This window comes from Venturia canescens, chromosome 9 (genome assembly GCF_019457755.1).
Source record: "Venturia canescens isolate UGA chromosome 9, ASM1945775v1, whole genome shotgun sequence".
NCBI classification, from domain to species: Eukaryota; Metazoa; Arthropoda; class Insecta; order Hymenoptera; family Ichneumonidae; genus Venturia; species Venturia canescens.
Window position 1 is genome coordinate 15,615,025 of NC_057429.1, and position 27,837 is coordinate 15,642,861.

The following is a 27,837-nucleotide window of genomic DNA, read 5'->3' on the forward strand; positions in this document are numbered from 1 at the left end:
ATAAACAAACTTTTGGCAATGAAACATCTTTTTGAATGTTAAAATCTTCATTCGTTCTCCTACCGATAAATTGAGTGAGGAGAGGTAAAGAAATTAGTCGAAATTTTAGTAAATTACAACTTGTATGTGGGGCTCACAAAAAATCTTTGTCTAATGACACAGAAGATTTATGTAAAGTTCAGTGATCTTGAAGACGGGACTTGAAAAACAAAAGCGGATAAGATCACGTAACCGTGAAATTACGATGCCACGGGAACCGATAAATTTACCGGTTACGAAACCGATCGAGAGCCTCCCGACGATAGTGGGGACTCAAAAATCTTGAGCAACATCGAGAACCCAATTTTTTCAATCTCGAAGCAACTGAAAGTGTTTTTCTTTCGAGAAAACGAACATTTGACGAGCTCCTTTGAGATAAACGTATTCGATTCCCATTTAAAGTAGAAAAATAAACGAAGAACTTGGAGTTTTTGATTTTTTTAAATTGCAAATTTCGCGAATGCGTAACCAGACGATTCCACCGTTTCCGGAAGATCGAAATTGTGAGGTTCGAATCGCCTCGACGTTAAATTCGTCCAGGCAAGGTCATCCTCAACACTAAACCGGTTTCATGGTGCTGCAAGTGGAAATTGATGATTATAGGAGCGTCGTGACCTTGGTGCCCCGAGGATTATTACGAGGATCATCGAGTTCTGAACCCAGAGTGCGGTTAGTCCGAAAACGCACCTGCTCGCCGTTGCTTTTTTCTCCGATTTCTTTCCAGAAACGCAATTTTTTCGTGGCAAGATTCTGCAAAGCTTTATCCATCATTTTTCAATGATCGAATCGACGTTCAATCATTTGCCGTTACAAAGCGTAGAGACGCAACAACAGTCGGCCAATTAAAATGATAAGCAGAATATTGCCGTCCGGATAACGATCAAGGATCGATCAATTGGATTCTCAATCAAGACCGCATTCAAAAGTAAAACGATTTCTGACTAAACTCATTTGCGTGACGTCCCGGAGTTCGGCGAACGCGTTATTCTTGTTGCGTCATCGGTGGTCAAGGTACAGCGGGAAGGAGAGAGAGAGAGGGGGAGGGGAGCGAGGCAGGGGGAGAGAAAAAAGGAAAAAGAGAGATCAGTGTGAGGTCGTCGTCAGGCAAACATACGTGAGGTGGTCGGAGTAGTTTTTAGCTTTTTCTCGACGATCGATGCTGAAGGACATGTTGAGATGGGAATGCTTTATCTCAATATAATACAAAATATTTAATTTCTCATTGAAAATCGCATCGGATACGAATTTAGACTATTTTTCAATGAACCGTCGAAAAGTTGAGTGATTGTTGAGTAGTCGAATCGCTTTTCGAACGATTAAATGGACCTCGATGATTTTGGCTGACCGAAAGTCCGGCCGAGCGGAGCAAAATCTATTTTGAAAATGCTTTAAAACGGAAAGTCAGCAGTGTATAGAAAAAAATTAAAGAAAATTGGAGATAAAGATGTGAATCAAGTGGAGTAATCGCCACAATCACTCCAGTTGGCTTATCTTGCCTTCAACACGCTTTATTCCAATGTGCACGGAACCTCGAAAAATATTGCCACGGTTATTCAGTTTGTCTTCCAAAAGAACAGACTTCGTATCGTGACGCTTGAAATTTGAAGCTCTTCATTTTGCTGCCGAAACCCAAAAGGCGTGGTGTGCGAAAAAAACACCATCATAAAACACTTATTCAGTATCGCACGCTGCTAAAAATGTGAGCTTCACTTTTTTTTCGTTCCTGGACATTAAAAACTTGTGGCTTGGAGTTTTGGTTACGAAACAATCGCGTCTGTGAGCGAGCTTCGAAACAACGTCATCGCGTAAATTATTATTAAGTCATTCGATTTTAAAAATCGATTTTGAATTCCATAAATATTTACTGACCTCTGTACATTGGATTTTCATTTTTTATTAAAATTTCTTAATTTCAATTGCATTTGTATTGATTTTGTAATCCAAATTGAATTACTTTTCAATCGAGTTCATTTATTTTCATTGATTGGAAGAAATCGAATGAATTTAATTGCAATTAAATTAATTTCTATCACATAATATTAATTTCAATAGAATTGAAAAAAAAAATCAAATTTATCAAACTTCAATTCAATTGATTTTATAAATTTGAATAATTAACTCAAATACTGTAATGAAAAATTCGTTCCAATGATCGACGTAACGCGATCAAATATTTTGGGTTCCTTTTATCGTTCGAAATATTTTTCCAATTTTCCCAAATGTGCGAAATTATTTCTGTAGAACATTGTACAAAAACGCCGATTCAACTTGCTCACGTAGCTCGTAAATTCGAAGAAGCATTTGTAGTGATTTCGACTGTGTGCAAGATCAAAGCTAAATGGAGTGCTGGCATACTGGCATCCAACAACCGGTCGATCCCACGCGAGATCGTCATCGAGAGAGACAGAGGACGAGGGAGAGAGAGCGAAGGAAAAAAGGAAAGAAAGAAAGATGAAGAGAGAGAGAGAGAGAGAGAGAGAGGGCGCCGAGTGCGACGACGACGAAGCTGTGAGACCCAGAAGAGCTCGACGCACGTTCGACGACGAGTCGAGAGAAGTGCCCTGTGACTCTCGGATCGCCTCCGAACTTCGGGGCCCCATTTAGCCGTGAGCCAGTGTGGCCCCCGCACGTCTGAACGCCAGCCTGTTGCTTCTCACTTTTCGTCAAGTTCTTCCGCTTCGGAGACAACATTTTTCCTTAAAATCAGTTGAACTACTACAAAAAACGTTGTCCAATCAGGCACGATTAATTATTCCGTGATTCCAGTTGCAATTCGATCACGACAAATCGGTGAAGAAAATTGTGAAAAATTCGTTAGTGTCAAGTGGTGCTGGGTGATGAAAAAAGTGAGCGAATCCCGGAACGTTTTCGATCCTCGTTGAGTCTCCCAAATCTCAGTTTCGTAATCGAATGCTAAATTTCGTCAAAATAAAACCAAATTACACAAAATTATTGTCATTGTGAAAATTGCACGGTGCTTGAGAAGCGAGTAAAAGGTTTTGTCCGTGCCCCTCGATTATCTCAGTGCCTTCCTTCCTGAGATTGTTCAATTGAAGAAAATCACAGGGCAGAACGAAGGGCCATCGCTAACAAGTGCTCGCCGTCGTCGTGCCTTTTTTCCATCTTCCAAAATCCCGTTTCAAGACTTCCCCAAAAACTGCTATAACAGAAATTTCGAGTTTGAACAACCGAATAATTTCACCAGCTGAATAAAGTGTTGGAATTTGCAGAAACTGCTATTCAACCTGCTCCAACTGATTTCCGTGCGCGGATGATTTAGTGTCCAGTAAACGTTTACCAGGTGGATCGAAACGAGGGAAAATAATTGGATGTGTGTATGTAGGTGAAAAGTGCAAAGTAGTGAAGAAGAAGAATAATAAACAAGGAAAGGAACCGGAGTATAAAACAACCGTTGCACGCCCTCGTTATCCTCTTCCCATTTTACTTCTCTCTGTCGTAATACTTCAATCCCATTCAGACGGCGAAAAGTCAAGGCTTTCCCCCCTCCCTCTTCCCCCACTGCCTCTCTTCTCATTGAAATCGTGCAAGGATATTGTGACAGGCAAATGGATAAGAAACGAAAAAATTGTGCACGAAGACTCGGTCAAAGGAACAGGTTTTCGATCGGCTAAATCTTTTCCGGCTCCTCGTCGCGCGGCTTCCTCAATTCCGATGCCGCTGATCCCATACGATTATTAAGTTTCTCAAAACGCGCGAAGAAATCTCCGTTATGCCGGCGATGTCGTCGCGAGGTGAGTTTGTCGAACGACTGCCAATTTTCTCGGTGTTCGGATGTTTTTCATTTTTTTTTCACAGAGACGCAATTTTTTTCAAAATAGTTACCATTCGCCAAATTATTTGGAGAAAAAAAGTTTCTGAAAGTCCCGTAATTTTGTTTAAGTGCGAACAGAAAAGAATTTTCATGCACTTTTTGCTCCTTTTGCAAATATTTGCAATCGCAATGCGCCTGAGGACAAATCACGTTGGAAGAAGTTCCACTCTGCACCTCTTTTCGTAACTGCGAGTACGAAACGTCGGGATAAAGTGGCCGGAAACCGGAGTCATTTCGTTTTACGTTCCGGAAGAGCAGCCCCTCAATTGCGGAGAGGACGTTAAGGCAAAAACTTGTTTTCCATTATTATATTATCTTGAACAATGCTCACCGAACAGTCCGCAGGGTTATTTCACTCTCGCATACACGCCAATGAGAAATTCAACACGTGGCTCAAGGTGTCTCGAAGCACTGATGAGACGCGGCATGACCAATGGAAATTCGCAGTTTTCCGTTCGGCTAATGAATCCCGCGGGGACTCGAGTTCGCACGCAGCGATCGTGGGCAATCTCCAAAATATTGCCATCTCGCGAAGGAGCCCACAAAACTACTGAACAAAAATTCGTTAAAATGAAAAACGATAAAAAAACGTAGAGTTTTATTAAATTCCACAAAAAATGCGAGTCTTCCAAGTCCAAAAACGCGTTCCTGAGAGAAAAAAATTCAAAATAAAATATTCGAAAAAGTTGAAACCTCGTTGAATTTGAGCACAAAATGTCGGAGCAAGAAAAAATGAGACCATCTCGAAAGCTTGCAACGAATAATTAATACGAAAGGAAAAAGGATCGTGCGCGCATCGTATAAAGAAAGGTGTTTACTTAGGAGGTAAATAGAGTGTGATTAGCATCGGGAAAAAAGATGAAAATTGCGTGAATTATCCAGCGGAAACGAAAAGTAAAGTTAATTTAATTCAAAAACAATTACGACACTTGCGATGTAGTGGATGGTGGAAAATGATTGTTTTTTGTAACCGCTGTTACGAAGAGGGAAGAAAATAGAGAGTGAGAAGGAAAAGAAAAGGCGAGAACGAAGAGCAACGAACATGTGTGATCATTAAACTTTAAATGTGGAAATTACGCCCTTGGAGTTGTTCTTCCCGAGTTCAGTGCACCCAGCATTCAACGAGTGCAATACCGAAGGCGAAATTAGAATAGTAAAAGAGGGATTACCCTAATGAGAAGATAGAACGAGAAGAGCGAGAGGATCCATGAGAACGGAAACGAGCGTGCGAGTACACTGTTGTGTATGCTCAGTGACCACACGGAGTTTGCCTGAGGATATTAGAAACACAATCGGGAGGGTTATGCTCTTCATACGAGAATTATGCTGAGGCTGATCTTGTGAAATTCAAGGATAAAAGGCCTCATAAAAATACTGTTACAGAGTAAACAACATTTGAGTAAGCAGAAACGTTTTCCCAGTCACTGTAAAGCGACCTGCTTGAAGCAAAATCTTTTCGGAGATTGCTCGTTGAAATCTCGACAACAGATTTTTTGAGAATTCTTATCGGAGTAGACTCCTTAATAATCCGTTATGATGCCAGGTGCTGGTAAATAAGAAACAGTGATTTATACACATTTTTCGAAATGTCAATAGAGCCTCCAATCGTCGTTTATCGAAGTCTCTGCTTTACGTTATTTATACACTGGACGAGATCTCGCTCACCAGGTGTTACCTGTATTCCGGGAAAGTAACTGCATCGCCGTAAGGTCGAGTAGTGTAAGAAGAGGAGAGGGACAGACGCGGGGGGATTCTCGTCGTGGTTAATCCATCGTGAAAGATTTTATAACGGGTTTCTAAGAAGAATTGTCCGAGATGAAGTTTTCACAAATTTGACACGGTTTTATAAACTCACGCCGACGACCTTATAATACTAAATTATACAGAAGTTTTTAGCCTCTCATCAACAGCATCATTCGCGCAGATGGCTCGCTGCTTCTCATTGAACAAAAATCACCGTTACACGTGACACGATTGTCGTTTTTTTAATACCACTCACGCCTGGCAACTGAAAAGTTGAAAAGAAACATTTGCCAAGAGGAATGAAGCAATTTAAACAAAGCGCTAATCTCGCTGTATGTAAATCAGGTCACGTTAAAAATATAAAGAATTTCAAAATGATAAGAATTTAATAAAAAAATATGGTAAATGTATTCTTTCAAAATATTTAAGACATTGTACATTTTTTTAGATTTTTCTACCACAAAGCTCTCGAGTAATTGAACACTAAAGTTCACGTGTATAAGCATACAGTCATACATCTCGTGAATAACAAGTTCGATTTAACGCTCAATTGTGCGATAACCATGTGGTAAAAAAAATTTGAAAAAAATTGTATTTGGGTACTCGATGCCAAAGAATGTTATCACGAAATTTGATCAAATTCTGATTATTTTGATTCCGTGATCCACCCTCCTTAAGATATTCCTTTCAGGAATCCGAATATTTGACAAATAACTGATTTCAAATAACAGTTAAGTAAAAGTGCATGCGAATGGATTGGCGAAATTGCAGGCCAGGTTATCGAACATTTGATGAAGAATAAAAATTTCAAAAATCGTAAAATTTATACAGCAGCAATGGTGATTGGAAGGAAAGATAAATTCAAGCAATTTTGATGGAACCTTAAAAAATTGTCAAAAAATGGAGATGTTCTTTCTCCAAGTATTTAATTGACAGGAAAACTGTACGAAACTTTTGTACAGTTTTTTTTTACAAAACAATTTGTACAAAACTCCAATTTTCATTTTATTCTCACATTATAACTTTCCAACTGCCTATCACGTTTGACGTGCAAATTTTTCGAAATTTCCAGTCGCTTGAAATGCTCGCCAGACTGAAAAATCATTTCAATATTATTACTTCGATTATGATGCTGCACAGCCAGAGACGTGACGAAACCTCTAGTCTGAGGCAATCGTTAACACACTCGTCCACTTGTCCGCTGTACAATAAAGGCACAAAAAAATATGAAAAAAGTCACGCTTTTGTAAATATATGAGATTCGCGATAACGCTCGTTTCTTGGACGTGCAGTTTATTTCGTCTTTTTTCACTTTTTATAACGTCGAGAACAAAACGTTTTAGCTCGAATTTACAATTGTGATGCAAATGTCCGAAGTCTCGAAATAAAAATCGTTTTCCAGTCTGAACCGAAACTTCGGACGTTTCGTTGGCGAAATTTCATTGGCGAGAATCGCTTTTTTCTGTCTTCTAGAAAGTCTCTCTGGTCCGCACTCAATTTCGGAGGATCACAGCGGATTTTGAACGATTCAACAGCACGCTGCTATCAGAATCGGACGATAAAAATTCCGGTTCTGCGGAAGAATTAAAACGGTGAAGGCCGAAAGTGTCGTCGCAGAGAATGGAAGAATCGTGACTCTCGTCCCGGTCGCTGCTTGGACTACGAACTAGTCACTCACGTGGACCGTAATTCAGCAATTCTCTTCGCATGAATTTAACCTTTCGATCCTATCCATGGAATATTCCCGAATAAACGGTAAGCCAACCTCGATAAAAAGTAGGATTTTTTCTCGCTTGTTTGTCACAGTCTGTCATAAATAGTTTACGCAGAAAAATATTTCGATCGGAATTAAATAGAATTGCTCGACGACGTTTTTCTGCTCGACGAACAAAAGCAAATTTATACTGAAAACCTTAAACATCGATGCGGTATTAAAATTTTTAGAATCACTCGGAAACCTCCAAATTTCAAATACCAAATCAAGATGGACGTGAGAAGGATCGTTCGAACGGGGGATCCGATCGCAGCTCCAGGATCGGGTGTTTCAGGGATCGCGAAATCGGAGCCGAAAGTTGGAGGATTTAAAATTGAAGCATGTTGCTCCCGGTGACGTAAGAGCGAATCGAGGGTTGGTCGAGAGTGATGCGAAGGAGACGCGGCGTCGGGAGCGCCGTCGTTGGCCTGACGTTGGGCCTGTTGATCGGGATCGCCTGGCGAGCTGGCGATCTTCGCAATAACGTGACGATGGCGAATAACGAGGAGGAAGAAACGGGGAGTAACATTCGCGAGGAAGGAACGACCTTCGGGGAGGATTGGCAGAAGGAGGAAGAGCGAAAAACGAGTTTGGTTTACGTCGGTGTGATGACAGCGAAGCAGTATTTGGGGACGAGGGCGAAGGCGGTTTGGGAGACTTGGGGGAAGGATTTGCCGGGAAAAATCGAATTCTTTTCCTCCGAATTTTCAAGCGTTCCGGACAACTGCACCGATCTGCCATTGGTCCCACTGCCCCGCGTCACCGACGTTTATCCCCCCCAAAAAAAGTCTTTCCTCATGTTACAATACATGTGGAAAAAGTATCGCGATCGCTACGAATGGTTCGTCCGCGCCGACGACGACGTCTACGTAAAAGCCGATCGTTTGGAAAAATTTCTGAGATCGGTCGACTCGAGAAAGCCAATGTACATTGGCCAAGCCGGACGAGGAAATGCCGACGAATTCGGCACTCTCGCCCTCGAGTACAACGAAAATTACTGCATGGGCGGTCCGGGCGTCATCATTTCGAGGGAGACGCTCAACAGGATCGTTCCGCACATCAAATATTGCCTGAAAAATCTTTACACCACTCACGAGGACGTCGAACTCGGTCGCTGCGTCCAAAAGTACGCCGGAATCCCTTGCACTTGGAGTTACGAGGTATTTACTCTTCTATTAGCTCCCTTACAGCCTTCTCGTTTCATTCATTTGGGGTGGGTGAATGTCAGCTTTGAGGAAAGCTCACTTTGAAGCAATGGCGAATATTGTCGAGTCTCCGTCAATTATCTCGAAACGTCCTTCAAAAACAACGGAAAAGTCAGGATAATCGAAGAAATCATAGAAAATTTTGAAGCTACGTAAAATAAGAGAAGCTGCTGCGCGGGTACACTCGAAAAGCTTTCGTGCTGCCCACTTTTTCGTGCACTTTCAACGATCGTTTTTCAAGTGTTGAACAGAAGACAGAAATCTTTGTCCGGCATTGAATTCTCATTAAAATATTCTCAAAAATATCAATTTTTTGTGACACTTTCGACGTTATCGCAGCCACTTCTCGAGAAATACATTAAACTGTAAATTATTGGGGAAGCTGATAAAAGAAGCGCGGCGAGCGAATGCTGTAAGCTGTTCCGTTTTACTGCGACCAGTTACGATAATTTTACGAGCACGTCACTGCAATTAAATCACTCTGGCCGTTGACACGATTCTAACGCTTCGATAAATAATTATAAAAGCGGTTTTCATCTTTCTTTCATCCAACTCCGCCTTCGTAGCGTCTTATATATTCTTACGCATACGATCTCGATCGTCTATTTTTTACTCGAGCACTATACGAGATAAGAATGAAACTAATGTGGAGATTATTATCTCTGTTATCATCGAAACATACGAAATTGAATTAGGCTCGTTCGCACAAGACGCGAAACCACAAAAATTATCTTAAAAAAACTCGATTTCCCTAGCAAACTAAACGATTTTTCTTCTCTGTTAAGGGCTTATATACACTTGTGATGGGCGCCAAAATCGAAATTTTTTTTTATTAGATTTTCTTCAAGTACAATATCTGAAGAATATTCTCACCAAATTTCATAAAGATCGGAGCATTAGATTCGTAGCTTAAAACGCGATTATCTCAGAATCGTCTTTTTTGAAAAATACCTTTGCGGTGGACACGGCTACTAAAAAACTATTAAGGAGGGTGGCTAGCGACGATACAATGTTGCCATGCTAAACCATGTTAAAAACATTAAAAATTTCAAAAAGTTCAGAATTTTATAAAATTTTAGTGCCAAATTTGACAATACAAATTTTTTAAGATTTTTCTTCTGTACAGTTATCGAGTAATTAATCACTAAAGTTCACGTGTATAAGCATTGCATTTCCATATGGTATATATTCCGGGCATAAGAAATCTGCTTTAATGCGTAATTACTCGATAACTAAGCAGAAGAAAATTTTGAAAAAAATTGTGTCTTCGCACTTGATGTTGAAGAACATTATCACCAAATTTGATCAATTTCTTATCATTTTGACGAACGCAGCCACCCTCCTTAAACAAAAAACCGAAAATTTAGGACCTCGAGAAATGAATTTTCTGTTAAAACTGTCGCCACTTTTTTAAATCAACGTTTAAACAAATTCTTCGTCCATGCCCAGGTTATTATTATAATAAATAAGTGGTATAAATTTGGTAGGGATTAATAGTTTTTTAGTTATCATATCCACCGCAACTGATGCTCAAAAAAGGTGCTGCTGGAGTACAGCTGGAGTTGCGCCACTTTGAGAAACTTTTTGATGAAAACAATTGTACAATTACATGAGCATGTGTACTAATGAATATCGTTCACAGTTTTTCAATAAACATTTATTTTCTTGTCGAAAAAAAATGAAGAAAATCACGTTTTTTCGCCTGCTGCAAGTGCACACAAGGCCTCAAAAGTCGAGACGAAATCATTCCCTTCAATGAGAATCATTTCGTTCGATGGAATGAAATTTTTCGAAATTTCTCGTTTTCCAGTTTCTCCATATATTATTTGAAAAACTGTGAACGATGTCCTCGACTCGCTCCTTGAGAGCTGCCTTGAGATGGACGAACGTAGCTCCCAACGTACTTCGGATCAGTCTCTGCTTATTCTCGTTATGCACACAATCATGCGAACACGTTTTTTGCCAATTTTTCTTGCTCCTTACAATCTTGTACTCTCTCATGATTGACGATCTCAGTGAGTTGTATGACGCAAGAAAGAATTGTGCAACTCGTGCGAGTAGCTGCGTGAAAAACGACGGAGAGAATAAATCAGCAGTTTTTTTACGCACATTCATCATCGCCTAACGGTCTCTATTAATTGTCCATCGACGTTTTCTCGACATTCAATGATCAGCCTCATCCGTACAAAATCGCCATTATTAATGTTGCAATCGTTCACCTCCCCAATCGTAGTCGGACATTATAATAACTGTTGAAAAAAAAACAGAAAAAAAAGCTTTTTTCACCATTCAATCATTCCTTTCACTCGATCCAGTTGACTCTTTGATCTCCTCTTTTCTCTCTTATCTCCCACGCTCCGAGACGCGATTACGAGAATCCAGAAAAAGAAATAGAAAAACTTGTGAGACGCTGATAAGCCTAAACGACCAAAAACTCGGGCTTGAAACTTTATTTTCTCCGTGGAATGAACATTTTTTTCTTCAGTTTTCTCTTCAGTCTGCATACAGATTTTTTCCGATAATTATCATCGCGGTGAATCGTCATCGACTGCAGCAAAACGAAAATTCCGTTTTTCCATTAAAACTTTCAGTTTCGTTTGTTCTCTCCGATTTTTTGAATTTCGTTTTACCGATTCGATAACGCTCCCCCGAGCTCATGAGCTCGATCCTCTTTCGTGTTACGTTTTAATCACGTTGCCTTTTGAAAAAAGATGGCGGCGCAAGGAGAGTCTTTTAGAGACGTCAGGGCTCGAATGCTCGCATGTTTGACTACAAACTCGCGCGTTTAACGTGTTATTTGCACAACGCGAATGCCCGCAGAAGAAAAAAAAACACGAAAGGGAGCGCGCGAGCTCCAGCAATTTCTCAACCCGGTCGAAGAAATCCGAACGCGTTTGCTCGGTGGCAATATTTTTTGCACACACAACGTCAAACAACGCAAATAAAATTACAATCCTTTGGTACAATCCGCCTCTGAAGCGTGCCTTGAACCGTCGCCAGCAAAAGGAAAAAACAAAAAAAAAATTTCAAAGAATCGAATTTCCGAAGGTGCTGAATGAACCCACATTGTCAGAAGAAGCGAAAAAAACGTTTTTGTCTCCAAAAATAAACGAGTTTGTGTCTCGCCAGAGGACTTTCGAAGCGAAATTCACCTGGTTGGTTGTCCCTCGATTGAAACTTCGCTCCTGGAGGGTTCGCAGAGGAAAAACGCATTTACAGAGCAGGAGAGATTGTTAGAAAAAGGAGGAGCGAAGAACTGACGATTCTTCGTGCAAAACGTCTCGTAACCTTCTGCCTCAATTTGACACCAGTCAAATACCCTTAAATATATGTATACGTGTATTTATATTTGTCTATATAGATATAAGCACGAGAAGTACGAGCGATTGCATCCGGCATTTATTTGACGACGACTCACGAGCAAGCAGACCTTGTTAATTCTGCCTTATGAAAGTAACAATTTTATATATACACAACTGTAGATTTGTCCCGAAAATAAAATAGAAATTTCATAGCTGATCGTAGGAGCTCCGACTCTTGGAACCAATTTTCTCATCCTCGAGGAAATAAAGTTGTTTACAAATCGCTCTCGTACACGAGCAACAATATTATCCAATAAATAGCGTCTGAATAATCTCTGCGTACCGGAGACTCCAGTTCCCTCGTGTCTGCCAATTTGAAACGTCAACGATCCGCGCAAAGCATCCGGAAATAAATATGTGCTTGACTTTCCTTCTCATCTCTTTCTCTCATTTTCTCTCTCTCTCTCTCTTTTTTTTTTATTTATTTGAACTGAGCACGAAATTCACTCGGTTGATGCGTGGAATTATGAGTCGAATTATTGTAATGACGATTGTTATTCATTGCTCTCTTTTCGAGCGTTTCGAATCGTCTGTAGGTAATCGGAAAGCTTTGAATTTTAAGGAGGAAACGTCGCTTGAATTTTGTTCCTCGAAGGAATTATTCAAATCCACGGTTTTTTATGGCTCGCGTTCGTGGCTTCCATTTCTGCTCTCTTTCCATATCTTCCCTCCTCTCTCGTTGCCTCAAAAAGTCAGATGCACGAGGATGAGGATGTTGGTCATTAGATTCAAGCGAATGGTAACCACGCCAACTCACCGACTACCTCGAGCAAGCCGGTATGGCAATTCCACTCATTTTCTTCTCTATTTCGTACGTACGTCGATAGCTCGAGTCAAAAGGACGCTCAGCCGCAGCCTCAGACTCCACTTGCGCCCTTTTCGTCACCGAGATTTCAAATCTTGCTACGTTCCAGTTTAAATCGAAATGACACTGACCCTCAGCATTTTTATCTCAATGTTCGGTCTGGACCGATTGTGTTAAAAGTTTCGAAGCTTAGAAGAAAAAATGTGAAATAATTTGTTCGCCGATTAGCCAAAGAATTTTCGTGAAAATTTCACTTGCGTTCGATTCGTTGCCTCTGATAAGCCCAACGTTTATTCTGTTTTTTGAAAATAATTTATTGGCTTTTCGTGCCCGATGCTTGGATTTTTATTCGAGGAAATTTGATTCGTTTTTGCCTTTCAAATTTTCAATTTATTTTTCACTTAAGGGATCGTGTGAAAATGATTTTTTTTTCTACGTGCTGTTTACAGATGCAGACGATATTGCATCACAACGGGAACGATGATGCTTTTACTGGGAATCTTAAAAGGAAAGAGATTCATCGAGCCATTACGTTGCATCCTGTTAAAAAGCCTCCGCACATGTATAGAATTCATAATTATATGAGAGTGAGTAAAACTCGAGTTTCCACATATTTATATCGCTTATTTTATCTTCTCAGACATCCCGAAAAAATCGTGATTATTTTTATTCATTGATTTACGCTAATGCAGGGCCTCAGGATTCAGGAGCTTCAACAAGAGAGAGTGCGACTGCACAGGGACGTTGGTACAATGTCGAGAGAACTGGGCATGGGTATTGACGACTTCAAGAAACGTCCTCTCGCCAAAAACGTAACACTTTTTCCCAACGTTCCTGATTTCGAAAATTATCCCGGCGACACCAAAGTTTTGGGTGAGAAGCCATCAAAATTATCACTTTTTAAATATTATTCAACGTTCTCCGCAATTTGACGATTTTTCCACGAAAAATATTCGAATTATTCGAGCGATTGACACTTCTGATGAACTTCTATTCGCGCGAGGATCAAACAAATATCAAAACAAAAAAGACTGTTTGAGAATTTTTTAAAAGTACTAAACAAGTGAATTAGAAATTCGAATATAAAAAACGAACGTTTGAAAATGAATGAAATTGAAAAAAAGGTAAAATACGAACAAGCCCAAAGTTAAAAATTAATTACGAAAAATATCCGGTGAACAGCGATGGAAAAAAATCGTAAATTCTTCAAGGAAAATATTGAAATTCAGTAGAAAAAAGAAATGGAGAAAGCCATTGAAGATCTTCAATGAATATTAAGTGCGAAATCATCGTAAATTCTTTCTCACGATCTTACTCGATCTTAATTAGCCTCGTAATTGAGAACGATGAGTGGGACACACTCGTAATTTGCTTACATCAAACTGTACGATAACCCCGAGGCCTCGTGGGACTGATGAATCGTTCGCGTTTCAATCAGGACTTGGAGCATCCGGCAAAACTCAAACGACGAACACTCGACAATAAAAGTCGGAAAGTCTCTATTCTTCGTACATCAAAATATAGAATCCACTTGGGTGTTACGATTGACTCGAACAAATTGAGTGCCAGACGAGTCATCGTCGAACACGCATAGACCAAAGCAAGGCACGCTTCGTTTGAGCCCATCAGAGCATCGAACAATCTTTTTAGAATTTTCATTGCGTATATCGTTCATGGCAATTCATACGATCTCGTGTCGTTGTACCGTACGCTCAAAACTCATCGAGCGAATAATTCATTCGAGTTTATTCTTTTCTCCTTAGGAATAATGAAATTCTGAGCGGAAAGCGCGATTTAAAAATTCGTTTCATTGGCAGAACCGAAAAATGCTGAAAACTCCATGAACGTGATTAATTTTTTATTCAACTTGTTCGAGTTTTTGACAAAATAATTAAGAAACTTGCGAATTTGAACATTGTTTTTTAACCCGTAGACACTTTGAGGTCACACACTCACCACACTGGTGCATGCACATTTGCACTCGGACTTTTCAAAACGTTTTTATTTCATCCATGAATGCATTAAATGAATCTTACAACGAGACTTTTTAGGGATAACGATTCCTTAGTACTCGATTTAGGATCATTAAAAAAATGGAAAAATCTAAAATCATAGAAAATGGCCAAATTGAAGAAAGGAATTTTGAGGTGTCTAGACACTTGAATGTGTCTACGGGTTAACTCATTGAACGCGATTTTTTGCCATTTTCTCCACCTTGAGTGGCATTTTCTCCACGTGGAATCAGCGGGGTTGAAAAAATAAATTTGAATCCTCCCCCCCCTTGCAATAACTAAATAAATGAAATTCTTTGTAATTTTATTATTTTCAATACTCTACGCGGATGATTATTGAGAAAAAAGTGGAAGAATAATTCAGATGAATATGATTTTCCAAATTTTCATGAGTTTTTAATGATTTCAGGACTTCCAGCAGGATTGCGAAGTTTCAGGCCGCGAAGGAGCCGCGAGGTGATACCGTGGGATTTTTATTCGAGGTCGGAATTCACTCTCGGGGATTTGAATCCCCGACGAAGAGTCCACAGCGACGTTAAAGAGGGTCTCGACGAAATAACTCGCGAGGTCATGGCATCGATTAATTTGTACTCTCGACAACGCGGCAGAATCGTTGAGGAACGCTCCGCTCTTTACGGCTACAGACGCGTCGACGCCTACGGCGCGGACACGATACTCGATCTTCTTCTTGTCTACCGGAAGTACAGAGGCCGTAAAGTCACTCTCCCGGTCAGGAGACACGTCTATCTCCATCAGCATTTTACTGGTACGAGATTTCGCGCACACTTGACCTCGTTACTCTCGTTAAATCTTTTTACCTGCGGCGTCACACAATCTTTTATCTCGAGATCAACTTTCCACGAACGAATTTACATTCCAAATTGTAGAAAATCACCATAATTTCTTCTCGATCGTTCATCAACGATCCGGCAATCTGGGCACGATTTTTTTCAAACTTTAACACAAGTTTTCACCTTCGGAATATTTTATTTCTCTGTTTTTCCAAACATTTGAGCAAATAAGTGAGTTTGTGCACACTCGGACTTGCAGTTTTTCGGATCGTCGAAAATTTTCACGGTCAACGAACGAGCTAGAACGGTTGAATTACCGGAAGAACGTGGATTTCTTTGTTCCCTTTGAAAGTGAAAAGCCGAAAGGAATTTCGAGAGCGTTCGATCGATTTTTCCGCTTCAAAGGATCCTCTGATTTGTTTATTGTTTTGATGACGCAGGTTTGGAAATTCGTGAAGTGGTTGATTGCGTGGAAGTGGACCGAGAGGAGCGTCCTTCGAAAAAGTCTCGTTTGGGTATATTCCCAGCAGGGTTTTTGAGCTTCAACGGCGACGAGGCCGCAGCAGATCCGCTCAGAAGCAAAAGAATAAAATTCATACTGCCGCTGGCAGGGAGGTTCGCGATATTCGAGAGATTTTTGAAGAACTACGAGGAGATTTGTTTGCTGAGGGATCATCAAACGGACCTCGTGGTAGTTCTTTATCGTCGCGAGGACGACGACTCTTATTACAAGACTTTGGATCTCATTGAGAAAATGAGATACAAATACGGATACGATAAAATCACTGTTCTGGAAGGTGACGGAGAGTTTTCTCGAGGGCGAGCCCTCGGTTTGGGCGTTTCGCGAGCCGAGGACAAAGAATTGCTCTTCTTCGTCGACGTTGACATCGTTTTCACGGCATCGGCGCTCGTCCGGATTCGATTGAACACCGTTCTCAATCGACGCCTCTATTTCCCGGTGGTTTTCAGTCAGTTCAACCCGAAAATCATCCACAATCAGAACGAGAAATACAATCACTTTGCGATCGATGAAAAAAGTGGCTTCTGGCGACAATTCGGATTCGGTATCGTGTCCATATACAAAGAAGATTTCCGCGAAATCGGCGGCTTCGATCTCACCATCAAGGGTTGGGGCAAGGAGGACATTGACCTCTACGAAAAGGCGATTAAATCGAAGATCAACGTTTTCCGATCACCCGATAAAAATCTCATTCACGTCTATCACGAAGTCGAGTGCGACGAGAAGCTCATCGACCCTCAGCTAGCCATGTGCAAAGGTACCCGCGCTGACATTTATGCCAACACCGAAGTACTCGCTCAAATCATTTACGACCATCCGGAGTATCTCAGATTCGCCAAATCGCGGATTCCCAATCTGACCAATTCCGCTGGATAAACGTCAACGAACGTCCCACTCGAGCCTCCTTTTTCCGCTCTCGTTCTTCGCTTTCAATCGTAAAGGAAAGCGATATTTTTCTAAATGTGATAATAGGACTCATGACTTAAGCTCCTCGAGTGAATCAACGGGGATTGACGAAGAGCTGATTAATAAGAAAATCATTCTTTTCGTTTATCAGCTCTCGGAGTACAGTTTTCGTTGAAAAACCCACTGGGTCTGCGGGACCCGGCCTCAACATGCTTGGAAAGCTATTCGGACCGTCGAGCAAAAATCGTCCAAGTTTCTTCATGAAACTGCACGAGTGTTCTGCCCTTGTCGCGGGTCCCTCAGACCCTCGAGAATACTCCGGGAGTCCGTTTCGAAGAATTTTTATTGTAAATACGTCGCTTTGTAAATATTTACTTTTCTAATTACCAGGGCGAACTAGACTTTCGTATATGATAGTGGAAAACGAAATGATTTAAATGAGATCAGAATTTATAATTAATCGTAAAAAGGCCAAAACAGAAGGATTATCGTAAAACAGTTTCAAAATTCAAATAATTTCCAAAAAAAGAAACAACACCAACGATTGCAATTGTTTCGAGCAATTTTTAAATTTTTTTTCGTGAAATCAAAATTTTAGAGCTTTAAATAATAGCGAATAAAACAAAAATTAGTTGAATTTTTTTCAAGAATCACCATCGTCGTATTGGACGATTGAAAACGTATAAATTTGTCAAACGATTTTCTATTGTATCGTCGGGCCTCTCCAGTTCTCAATTTGCAAGGCTGTTCTCTTCCTACGTTATTCAGCTTGCTCTTTTACACTGATTTTTTCTCAAGCATTGCGCAACGCGACGACAAATGCTCGGATACACCGACGAATTCCACGAAGCCTCGTAATAATATACGAGAGAACTCTGTACCAATTTATTGTCTCGGAATCCCGATGATTTTGCATGTTTTGTTTCCCCACGAAAAATCTCCTGATAAGCAATAATTTGTAGCGCGAAACCCATCGAGTGCCTCTGCGAGAACGCGATAAGATCCGTCGAATCGTCATTACTGATGAGAATTGAACGAAAAAAACGTGCATATTATATAAAACCGAAAATTTATCTTCACACGCACAATTTTGAGGAGGAGAAATTCGTGAATGCGCCAAGGCCGTTTGGAGTTGCAAAGACTTGCGACATTTGGAGACACGTTGATTAATATTAAGGTTAAAATTAAGTAGCAAATCCACTAGGAAATCAAGGGTAAAAATTGAATGAATCGAATGAAGTTATTTTCGTTGCTTATCAATAAGAAAATAAGATTTTCTTGCTGGAATTCAATCCCATGATCGAGAACTTAACCTCGAAATTTATAAGCCGCCATGACAGTTGCGACGCGAGCGCCACATCGTAGAAATTGTCTCGTTTCACTTATTCCAATGGTTATTAGAATTAATGCGATACGAACTAATTGGAGTAACGTAACGTCTCTGTCTAGTCAATACGGCCATCTTGGACGAGAGTCTAACAAGTGACATTAATTACGGAATTAGTTTTTTTATGAGTATGAAAGGACATACGAAATCTCTGTATACGAATCTACTATCCATTCCTACCTTTAACTATCTTTCATTATGATGACTTTAAATGCGAAATACGATCTGATTGTGAATGAGTAATTGTCAAAAGTTGTGTATACGCATCACGAGACTTTTGAATAAAACTGTTGTGAATTATTCTCGCGTGATGTCCAACATTTTTGTCAACGCATCAGTGACAAAGATTGCAGTTTCGGTTCGTGTCTCCCGAAAGACGAAGTGTAATCGATATTTTTTCGATGCTACGATTAGATTGTGTCGGTTGGACTTGGTATTTTTTTCAAATGAATTTATCGCAGGAAGGTGAAAAAGGTTTTTCGAGTTTTTGTGGATTTTGAGGTAAATTTTCAAAATTCAACAATAAATTGGAATTTTTCATCTCTTTTACGAGAAAGATGTAAAAGCCAAAGGAAGAATATTTTTTTCCATAGGACAACAATTTTGTCGGATTCAGCAGTTCGGAAGAATAGCTGGGTTCCCCTTTTTCGAACAAAACTCAGTCGATACTCCGGAGCTCTAGCTTATTGATGCGATTTACAAAGAAACATTTAATCATTTCCGTTTTTTTGCAGCTTCAGCTGAAATAATTATCATCGGGAAGAGCCTGCCTTGCTATGGATTCGAAAAAATTGAATGTAACGAATCGACGACTTTGAGTGAGGAGGTCGAATTTATTTTTCGGAAGCGTGTGCCCTTTGCCTTGACCTCCCGCATGCGTTTTCCTCGAATTTAAATACTCCGCTTGCGCTCGTAAGTTTAGTGAAAAATAAAAGCCAAGTGTACCGCGAAATTCCAAGAAATCTATTTCATCATAATAATAAAATATTGAGCTCCGCCCGAACTCGTGCGATAAAAGATAAAGATTTTTCGAAAAATAAAAATAATTTTGATAAAAATATTGGCTCGGAGTGATCACCTTAACGTGTAGTCGAATAGGCAACCGCGCGATAATTCGACGACTATTAAAACCGGACGAGCAAACATTGAATTATCTCATAAAGTGGCGTCGGTGCGTTCTCTCATTTATTTCGTTTTCCGCAAACTCCCACTCGTGTTACGAACGGGGAAACAGAATAATGCAGATAGTAGCTTATCGAGCAAGCTCAAGGCCTTATAAAATACGGGGCATATCATTGAAAGCAGCGAGGAGTAAGCTACATTCAGTCGCGGGAGCCAGTATTAATAGATTCGAGTTCGATGCTACGTTGATCGGTGTCCGGGAATTTGTCGGGGAATTGAGCTCCGTGTCGAAACTGGCTGCGCGCGGGGGCGGAAGAATTTTAGTAAATAAATGCAGATGAGTTAACATTCGGCTGACAAAAATAATAAAACCTGAGAATCTGTGAAACAAAGGAAATAAAAATGATTGTAAAGCTTGCCAAGGGGAGCGTATCGTTGTGGTGGATCGTTTTGATCCTCCTCGCAAATCCGTGGCGATCCGAGGCTAAAATATTGGCCGAATGTGACGCGGTGAAGGAGCTTCAACGCGGCGGTATTTCGCGATCGCTGATCAGCAATTATATCTGTCTAATGAAAAGTGAGAGCGACATGAACACGAGCTTGATCACAGGACCGAAAACAGCCTCGAGCTACAGTTTTGGAATCTTTCAAATAAACAGTTTGAAATGGTGCGCCAGGGGAAGAGCCGGCGGCGTTTGCAACAAGCGTTGCGAGGACTTTGCCAACGACGATATCCAGGACGACATCGTTTGTGCACAGAAAATTGTCGCGAGTAATGGATTCAAGGACTGGGATGGTTGGCTCAAAAAATGTAAAGGAAAACCGCTCCCCAACATTGCACATTGCAAAAGACGATAATTTCTCTTCGCCCAAATCTTCTTCATTTTATTCGGTGTCGAGCAAACGTCGATTCGAAAAATTCACAAGTCCGGTCGGTTTTAAAACTAGGAGAAATACTCACTCAGGTGGACGGAGAGAGCATCGATTCGTTGCCGCAACGATCCACCGCATCGGTCAACATTTTTGACACTTTTCTCCTCAACGGTTATTACCAAAGTTTTTATTTCCCAATGTAATTAAAACCCATTGCGTATTCCAATGAACCTGATACTCGCTGACCTTCGAAACAATCGCAAGTTTTTTTAGAGTTTCATTTTGTGTTAGAAGCATATCGAAAAGAGAAGGAAAAAATAAAGCAAACGATTGTTAGTGTGCCAACATTTTTTCAAAATTATTAGCTTTTGTGCCGCAATAAGAGCGTCACGAGTGCTGAAGCTCAATTTTTTAAAAAAATGATTTATCCTCGCTCGTTGCATATCGTTCGTGGAGAATTTTCTCCACCGAATTGCGTATTCTCGCGAAGAATTCGCGTCGCCTTCGCAGGCAGCTTAATCTCGATACTTTTTCTACGACAATCAGATATATGAATCAAATTCACTGGCTTTGGACTCTAGCCAGACGTTACGCAAAGTGTCATTGTCACTCGACCTGCAGCGACGAACTTTTTCCCACCTTCGATTCTTCCTCGAGAGTACAATAAAGCACTTTACTGTTCAGCTACATACATTACCGCTCAAAAGTTCAGCAGCCTCGTTGAGAAAAACAGTTTTTCATTGTTTTACGTTTTTATGCTCAGTTTGTAAATACTGCGGTGAGCTGAAAACTCCCTTTATTTAACTAATTGATCGAATAATTTTCTCCATTTCTCCTAAGAATGTCAATGAATTATTTGCACAATCGAATGGCCAGATTTACTCGTTCGATGAGGTCTTTTGCAACTAAAAAAATCAACTTTTCCAGCGGACTTTTGTTCCAATGCAGAATCCATAAGAAATAATGTGAGTGTTTAAAAACTTTTGGAGAGTAGTGTGGCGCACGTTAAAAGTGTATAAATTTATTTCTTAATACACATTGTCGAGTCCGATGGAAAAAGCAACACGATTTAGAAACCCCGGTGCGATTAGAATTACAAAAGACACTCGTCGTGACACGAATGCACTCGAGTCGGTTATTGCTTTTGTTTCTCGATCTTGTTTTTACGACGCGTACGTTGAGAAAATTCTTGATTTCGTCCGAAGGAAAGGAAGGAAGGGCGAGATATTGGGAAACGAGAATCCGCCGATTTTCCACGCGGAATTCGAACGAGAATGTCAAAATTCTGCGACTGCTTCTCGATCCTTTCGAAATTCTGAGGAAATTTTATTACAGCTGATGCAAAAAAAGTTATCGAACGATCAGTCGAGTGGAGTGTAAGACGGGAAGAAAGTGCTGTTGAAAAATATAATACGCGCGTCTGGGACGCGAGGTATTCGCGTCTTTTTATTGCTGTAATAACGAGCCAAGGATTCGCATTTGCATGGCGCATGTGGTGCGCCGAGATGTCAACATTTCCGTCTCCCTCGCTCCTCTCAGCGAGACACCTTTCGATGACGTTTCCAGTAATCTCCTTTTTGTTTTATTGAGGTCAGCCAAATATTTGCAGGTGAATAAATGCTCCGCCCACGTGCTTACGCGGAGGAGCAAAATCATCGGAATCAAGAATTTCGATGATCGAAGAATTCGAAAGTGCACGAATGAGATCATTATTTTTTGCACGCGGAGTAACTCGAATCCGCGGAAAGCGCCGACGAATAACGAAGCGGATTCGTCGCCAGTGACGACTCCTATTTCCTTTCTCATTTCTTCACATATTTACTTTCAACATTGTGAGAACGCAATCTATTATTATCGTCACTTATCACGAGATTTGTGTTGAAATATTTTTTATTCGGAATAATAAAATACTACAAAAAGCCAAATCCACGAGGCGAAATAAGGGGGAAAATAATGAAGAAATCGTGAGCGTAAAAAACGACGTTTTGGGCTTATCAATTTGGGTGAATGAAACATTGGGAATGCTCGCAATAAAGAGCGTACAGAGCTATGGGCGACGAGATATTTATTCGGCATCTTCCAAGAATCCTTCCTCGACAGCGGCTCACCTCGTAAAGCGGATTCTGAAGCGGTTGAATTTTTTAGTCGAGTAAACATTTCGCTGTTATAATCGCCGACGTTAAAACTCATCTGCTGTTGAAAAGAAACAGGCGTAAATACTCCGCAGCTGCAGCACCCGATGTAATACAAACTGCGAGTTTCTCGTGTGCATTAACATATTTATACGCGTATGAGATCGGTCATACGGTTACGTAAGAAATCGAGTTCCATCGCGGCGACTCGCAAACAGCGTCGGAGTCCCCGAGTTTCGCACAGCCGGTAGCGTATCGGATTTTCTTCGTCACAGCATCGCGTTCGATCTCGACGATCGTGGGACACCCGATAGAATACCGATCGGGGAATCTTCGGGCGTCCCGAAGACATGGCCGAAGGTTCCTCGCTTCGAGCCGGCGAGCAGCTGCGAAAAAATTATTATAAAAATGATAGACGAAGAGGCAGAAACTCCCTCCGAATAATGGAGAAAAGGGATTCGCGTGGAAGACGATTGTGAGGATCAGTCGAAAAGAAAAATTCGATTTTCACAACTTTTTATATCATCGGATTTTTTCGTAATTTCATAAATTGTATTAAAAATTCGAAAGGCAGGCACGCTTCCATTTTGAGCGAGTGCAAATGTAACTCGCCTTTCTACAAAACTGAAAAAAGAATCACCAAATTTACGATCGTCTTGCCATTTTCATTGGGTCGCTCTCGCATGTCCAACGCTCTTGAATAATTAAGCAAAAACTGTTTAGTCACGTGGTAAAATAACGACATAAAAAGTCGATTGGTTTCGTTGGAGCAGGTAGTTCTCAAAAAGCGTCGCTTTTTTCGAAATTTCGAGAGAGCCAATAAATCTTTGATTCAACCATTAAGGTATTCCTATCCCAAGAGCGCATTTTTTGCTGGCGCAAATTGGGGCACTAGAAATTTCGACTGATTCCTGACCTCTGAAAGTCGCAGTTATGCGGGAAAAGCTTCTGCTTCTGCCACTTTTCCAACTCCTATCGTTAATATCTTTTTTAAGCATTCGGTTTTTCATCGTGGCTGTGGATTTCTTAATTTTTTTTCTATCCGCATGAGACAGTTTGCATCAGGAATTTATAATTGTTTTAGTACATGAATTATTGAATAGAAATAATTTAGTGAGGAAGGAATCTCCTTAAGCTCCTGCATAAATTTTACGATTTTTGAAGTTTTAATTATTCATTAAACGTCCGATAATCTGACTTGAAATTTCGCCAATTTCTTCGCCAGCCCTTTTACTCGACTTTTTAAATGAAAAATCAGTTATTCGTAGAATATTCGGGTTCGTGATAGAAATACCTTAAACGCGAAAGATCGCGAATTATTATTTCACAATTTGCATCACAAATGGCAATAAATTTTCGACTCAACAACGGAAATCCTCGTGCCGCTGAAACGACTTCGAATGAAACTCTGAAATTATTGAAACTCTGAAAAAAACGAAGCGATCGATTGTAACGAATTATTTCCGTGCGCTTTGCTAATGCATTATTCCGTACAAGGCACAGGTGAATTCTGTGCTTACATGAGACAGGAAAAATACGCGTACACGTAGGGACTCGGCGAGGGATCCTTTCACTGGCGGAAGTGAAGTGTGGAAAGAAGTCGGTGGGAGGAAGACGAGCATGTACGAGGGGGCGCGTGAGAGTGAACCCATCGGGTCATCGTTATAATCATCATCGTATCGTCGCTCTCCGCAGAGCGAGACGGTGCTGTGGAATCGCTAAAAAGAATGATGAGAGTTCACATCGGAGGCTGATTAAAACGAAACGATCTATTTTTATTTTTAATTCGATATCTTTTCCCGTAGCTTATCGATAAACTGGAAATTCTGAGCTATTTATAAACTGGATACAAAAGTTCAACTCTACGAGGAGCAGAGAAGAATCGAAAGATCTCGGATTTTCAAAGTGGCTCGAAAACTTTGCTCGTTTATCCTCAAACGATATTCGCCTTTTTTCCGTGCCGTTACAATTTGCCTGATTTTCCAATCCCCCGAGACAATCGACCTACGAAAAACTGAATTTCAGCGTTTTCTTTTGCACAGGGAAACAGAACGTGCAACGTACAGCGATTGCCCGGAAGATCAAACGGAGCAAAGTCACACGGTTTCAGATGCATCACGACCTGTGCGAGAAAGTGAATCGTATATCTGTAGCTCAAAGGTGAAGGTATCCGCTAACGAAGACACGTAGTTACATTCTCCCAAGTATTACGGTGCATGATTCTTAATATCCATCAAATGACGCGCATAAGTTAAAAAATGGGCTGCTGACGAGAAAAAGAGTTGACGAAATACATTTTTTTCGACGTTTATTTCTAAACGCAGGGATTAATAACGGAGCATCGAGAAATTCTGATGTCGCGTGGCGTTTTGAAAAACATCGATCAGAATATTAAACGCCAATAAATTCCGAGCAACGAAACTCCCGATAATTCGTTACAAGATTAAACAAACGAGAGGGCTCTTCGTTTCAATTAATCTTGGCACTCGTTTCAACGGACTCGCGTTTAATCATTCCGAAAACTTCATCGACTCTCCGTTCCGTTGATTGCTTTAATGTTGATCTTCGCGCAGCGATACATTTTTCAACTCAAATGTTGTAATGCACTCCCAGGAAGAGCTAAAATACGTGGATCTTCAGTGGCGAAAGGATCGTCGCCCCCCTCGCAGACTCTTCCTCGCACTCTCGCTAGGAAACTTCACTTTCTTCGCTAAATCTCGGACGATTGACCTTTCGAGAGGTCGATCGAAGCCCGGGCTCTTCCAACCATCGACCGTTCTCAGTTTCACCTCGCCCATTGTCTCTTCATCGCAGCTGGTTTCTTTTCTTCGCTCGTTGAGCATCGACGCGACCGGAAATTGGTCGACGATACCGAATAAATCGACGATCGTAATGACGATGAAAAATGGCAGAGAGTCAGAATGAACTCGAAAAACTTTTGTTGCTCGATTTTAGTTGCGGGTGCGAGAAATCTTGTTTCGTGATTCATCCGCGACGAAAAATTAGGCTCGTCGAACAAAATCCATTCGGGGAAACAAACATTTAGGGGAATCGTCATACTTTTTTTCAAACGTCACATTTTTTGGCTCGTTCAACCATTGAACATTTCAATCCACCAAATTTCCGTCCAACTGCATGAATCTTGTTGAACGAACAAATTTTTATCAGTGTGCAATTCACCCGACATTTTGGACTCGAATTACGTAAGTTTTTCGTGTACAAAGAAAGGCCCGAGCACGCGTTTATTTCGAGTAAGGATGAATTCGAGTATTGAAAATCGACTGGATCCTGAATGCCTGACAGGAGCCCATCAAAAGAGTGAGAGAAATCTTGAACCCTCGAGCATAATTTGACCTCGATATTTGTTGGCAGCAGAGACCATTATAACGATTAATCATTGATATATACGAATATGCTTGAGTGTATATTATTTGTACTTTAACTCGAGTGTATAACACTCGTTAATTCGAACGCGCCTGAAACGTATTTGAACAACTGAAAACGAAAGTCCTCATTTTCCATTTTGTTCGACCTTATTAACATGCGAGGATTACTCCTGCTATTTTTTCTCGCCGCTCAAGACTTGTACTAATTTAATGAACGGTGTCCTTTCACTCCAACGATAAATTCAATAATAAACGAATTGAAAATAATGATTTTCGAATAACCTTTGACCCGTTTGATGAGGAAAACCAAGTTTCGTATTTGGGAGGTTTGAGTCCAAGCTGGTCGAACTTGGAGGAGAATATTTCGTACGGAACCACAATAATTCCGTGTCCTCGAAGCATCCAGCATTCGCGTACTTTCAATTCTCTTTTTTTCAAATCGATCCCTCTTTAGATTCGCAGTCTTTCATCGCAGACTTTTCGCAATTGATTTTTAATAACTTTTGCATAAAATGATAGTTCGGGCCTTGAGACTCTGTTGAATGGAACAACGACTTTGTTCCATTTGAATTCGCTCTCAACACACGAATAAATTAACCCTCGTGAATGTACGCTAATGTTTCACTCACTGTGCTCGCTGTTGGCGAAGGATGAATCTACTTATTTCAGAGTATACAGTGTCTCAACCGGAAGCGTTTCTCCAGTTTCACATGCCGTCGTGATAATTATACAGCCACATGGGAATATACATTCGCACCGAATGTGCTCGTCCCAGCACACTCTATACTCGCAGTTTTGCGAGTAAACCGCCTCTGGGTGCACTATTTTCTTGCCTTATTTTTCATATAAACATGGAATTACGTACAGTCATTTAACGATCAATTTAGCGAGTATGATTATTCGATTATAAAATTTGATGGGAATAGAGATTCCGCAGGGAGAAAAGAGTACGAAAAAACACTGAATTATTCTGATTCGAAAGAAACGTTCGCAATAGGAGCGACAATCTAATTAAATAATGAGTCAATATTCTTCTTCCTTGAATCGTTCAAAGTGGGAAACTTCGAATCAAAATCTTATCCATTTTTCCAGGAAATTTAACTTCTCTATCACTAATTAATCGAACGATTATTTATGGCTCTTCCCATACGAGAATATTCTAAACAAGAACTCATCTTTTAATGAGAATTAATAAAATAAAGATTGAACAAAATTTTCGGCATTTTTTAATTTTTTTTTTTATCAACACTTTTTTCTTGATTCATTTCCCTTAGTGTTTTCCCTTTGCGCTTGTTTACATAAAAAACCAGAGTATTTTCGACAGAGGGGCGAACGAAATTGGGGGTTCGGCCAGTGATGGATCTCCGTTTGCTTATAACGGCCTGTAATATCATTCGGCAAAAGGTGAGTTGAACAAATGTATTTACAATTTCGAATAAATAACTCTGCGACATTAATTCAATTATACGTTTAATTAGGGGGAGTAAAAATCGATCGATTTTAGACACCCATAAAATACGATTCTACCTTAAAGAATCTCGAAGGACGCCGACAAAAGTAGGGCAACCGGACGCTCACGGAAGAGGAAAAAACATCTCCGTTATCCTCAGCCGTGTGGATGACGCCGCAGAATTTTTATTCCAGCGGAAGACGCGAACGCTTTTGATCCCATGGATTCTCCAAAATTTGATTTCTCCATTACTGTATTCAAGTCGACATAGATTCATGCGTCCTGTATTTCTCGCACTGTGGACACGTCCATCTGTGAAATGGTCCGCGGTCTTCGAGCAGAAGCAGAAGAAGAAGAAGGAGGAGGAGAAGAGGATGGCGAGAAGTGTGCAAAAGAAGAAACCTCTCTTCGCGTTTCGCAAGGGTTCGAGCCTCTCTTCGCTCCATTTCCCGTGAGCAATTTGCGTAATCGTGGCAGCAGGCAATACACCATTAACCGGTTACTTTCAGCGCACATTCG

At 40.6% G+C, this 27,837-nt stretch overlaps 2 protein-coding genes across 4 annotated transcripts; both read left to right on the plus strand.

Annotated features, from left to right (window-relative positions):
- The first annotated feature begins 2,565 nt into the window (after window positions 1-2,565).
- Window positions 2,566-18,655, plus strand: Chsy (Chondroitin sulfate synthase). Of its 3 annotated transcripts, none has more exons than XM_043428574.1 (7): window positions 2,566-3,791; window positions 7,088-7,369; window positions 7,559-8,527; window positions 13,189-13,326; window positions 13,432-13,612; window positions 15,161-15,517; window positions 15,983-18,655. In XM_043428574.1, exons 3-7 carry the CDS (start codon window positions 7,757-7,759, stop codon window positions 16,936-16,938), a joined length of 2,403 nt encoding a protein of 800 aa, XP_043284509.1. In that variant the 5' UTR covers window positions 2,566-3,791; window positions 7,088-7,369; window positions 7,559-7,756; the 3' UTR covers window positions 16,939-18,655. The 3 variants fall into 3 exon arrangements, with proteins under 3 accessions (XP_043284509.1, XP_043284511.1, XP_043284510.1); XM_043428576.1 differs by lacking the exon at window positions 2,566-3,791 and adding an exon at window positions 4,307-5,270; XM_043428575.1 differs by lacking the exon at window positions 2,566-3,791 and having other exon boundaries at window positions 6,838-7,369.
- A 921-nt stretch (window positions 18,656-19,576) lies between these two features.
- On the plus strand, window positions 19,577-20,695 carry LOC122415969 (lysozyme c-1-like). Its single transcript, XM_043428590.1, has one exon. The coding sequence runs from the start codon at window positions 19,880-19,882 to the stop codon at window positions 20,333-20,335; it is 456 nt and encodes a 151-aa protein (XP_043284525.1). The 5' UTR covers window positions 19,577-19,879; the 3' UTR covers window positions 20,336-20,695.
- Window positions 20,696-27,837: the final 7,142 nt, after the last annotated feature.

What these genes read in the sequence shown, in the direction of transcription:
- Chsy (XM_043428574.1), top strand. Translation starts at nt 7,757, where the DNA reads ATGCGAAGGAGACGCGGCGTCGGGAGCGCCGTCGTTGGCCTGACGTTG. An exon ending in CTTGCACTTGGAGTTACGAG is followed by an intron (nt 8,528 to 13,188) that starts GTATTTACTCTT and finishes TGCTGTTTACAG; the next exon opens with ATGCAGACGATATTGCATCA. An exon ending in TCTCCATCAGCATTTTACTG is followed by an intron (nt 15,518 to 15,982) that starts GTACGAGATTTC and finishes TTGATGACGCAG; the next exon opens with GTTTGGAAATTCGTGAAGTG.
- LOC122415969 (XM_043428590.1), top strand. Translation starts at nt 19,880, where the DNA reads ATGATTGTAAAGCTTGCCAAGGGGAGCGTATCGTTGTGGTGGATCGTT.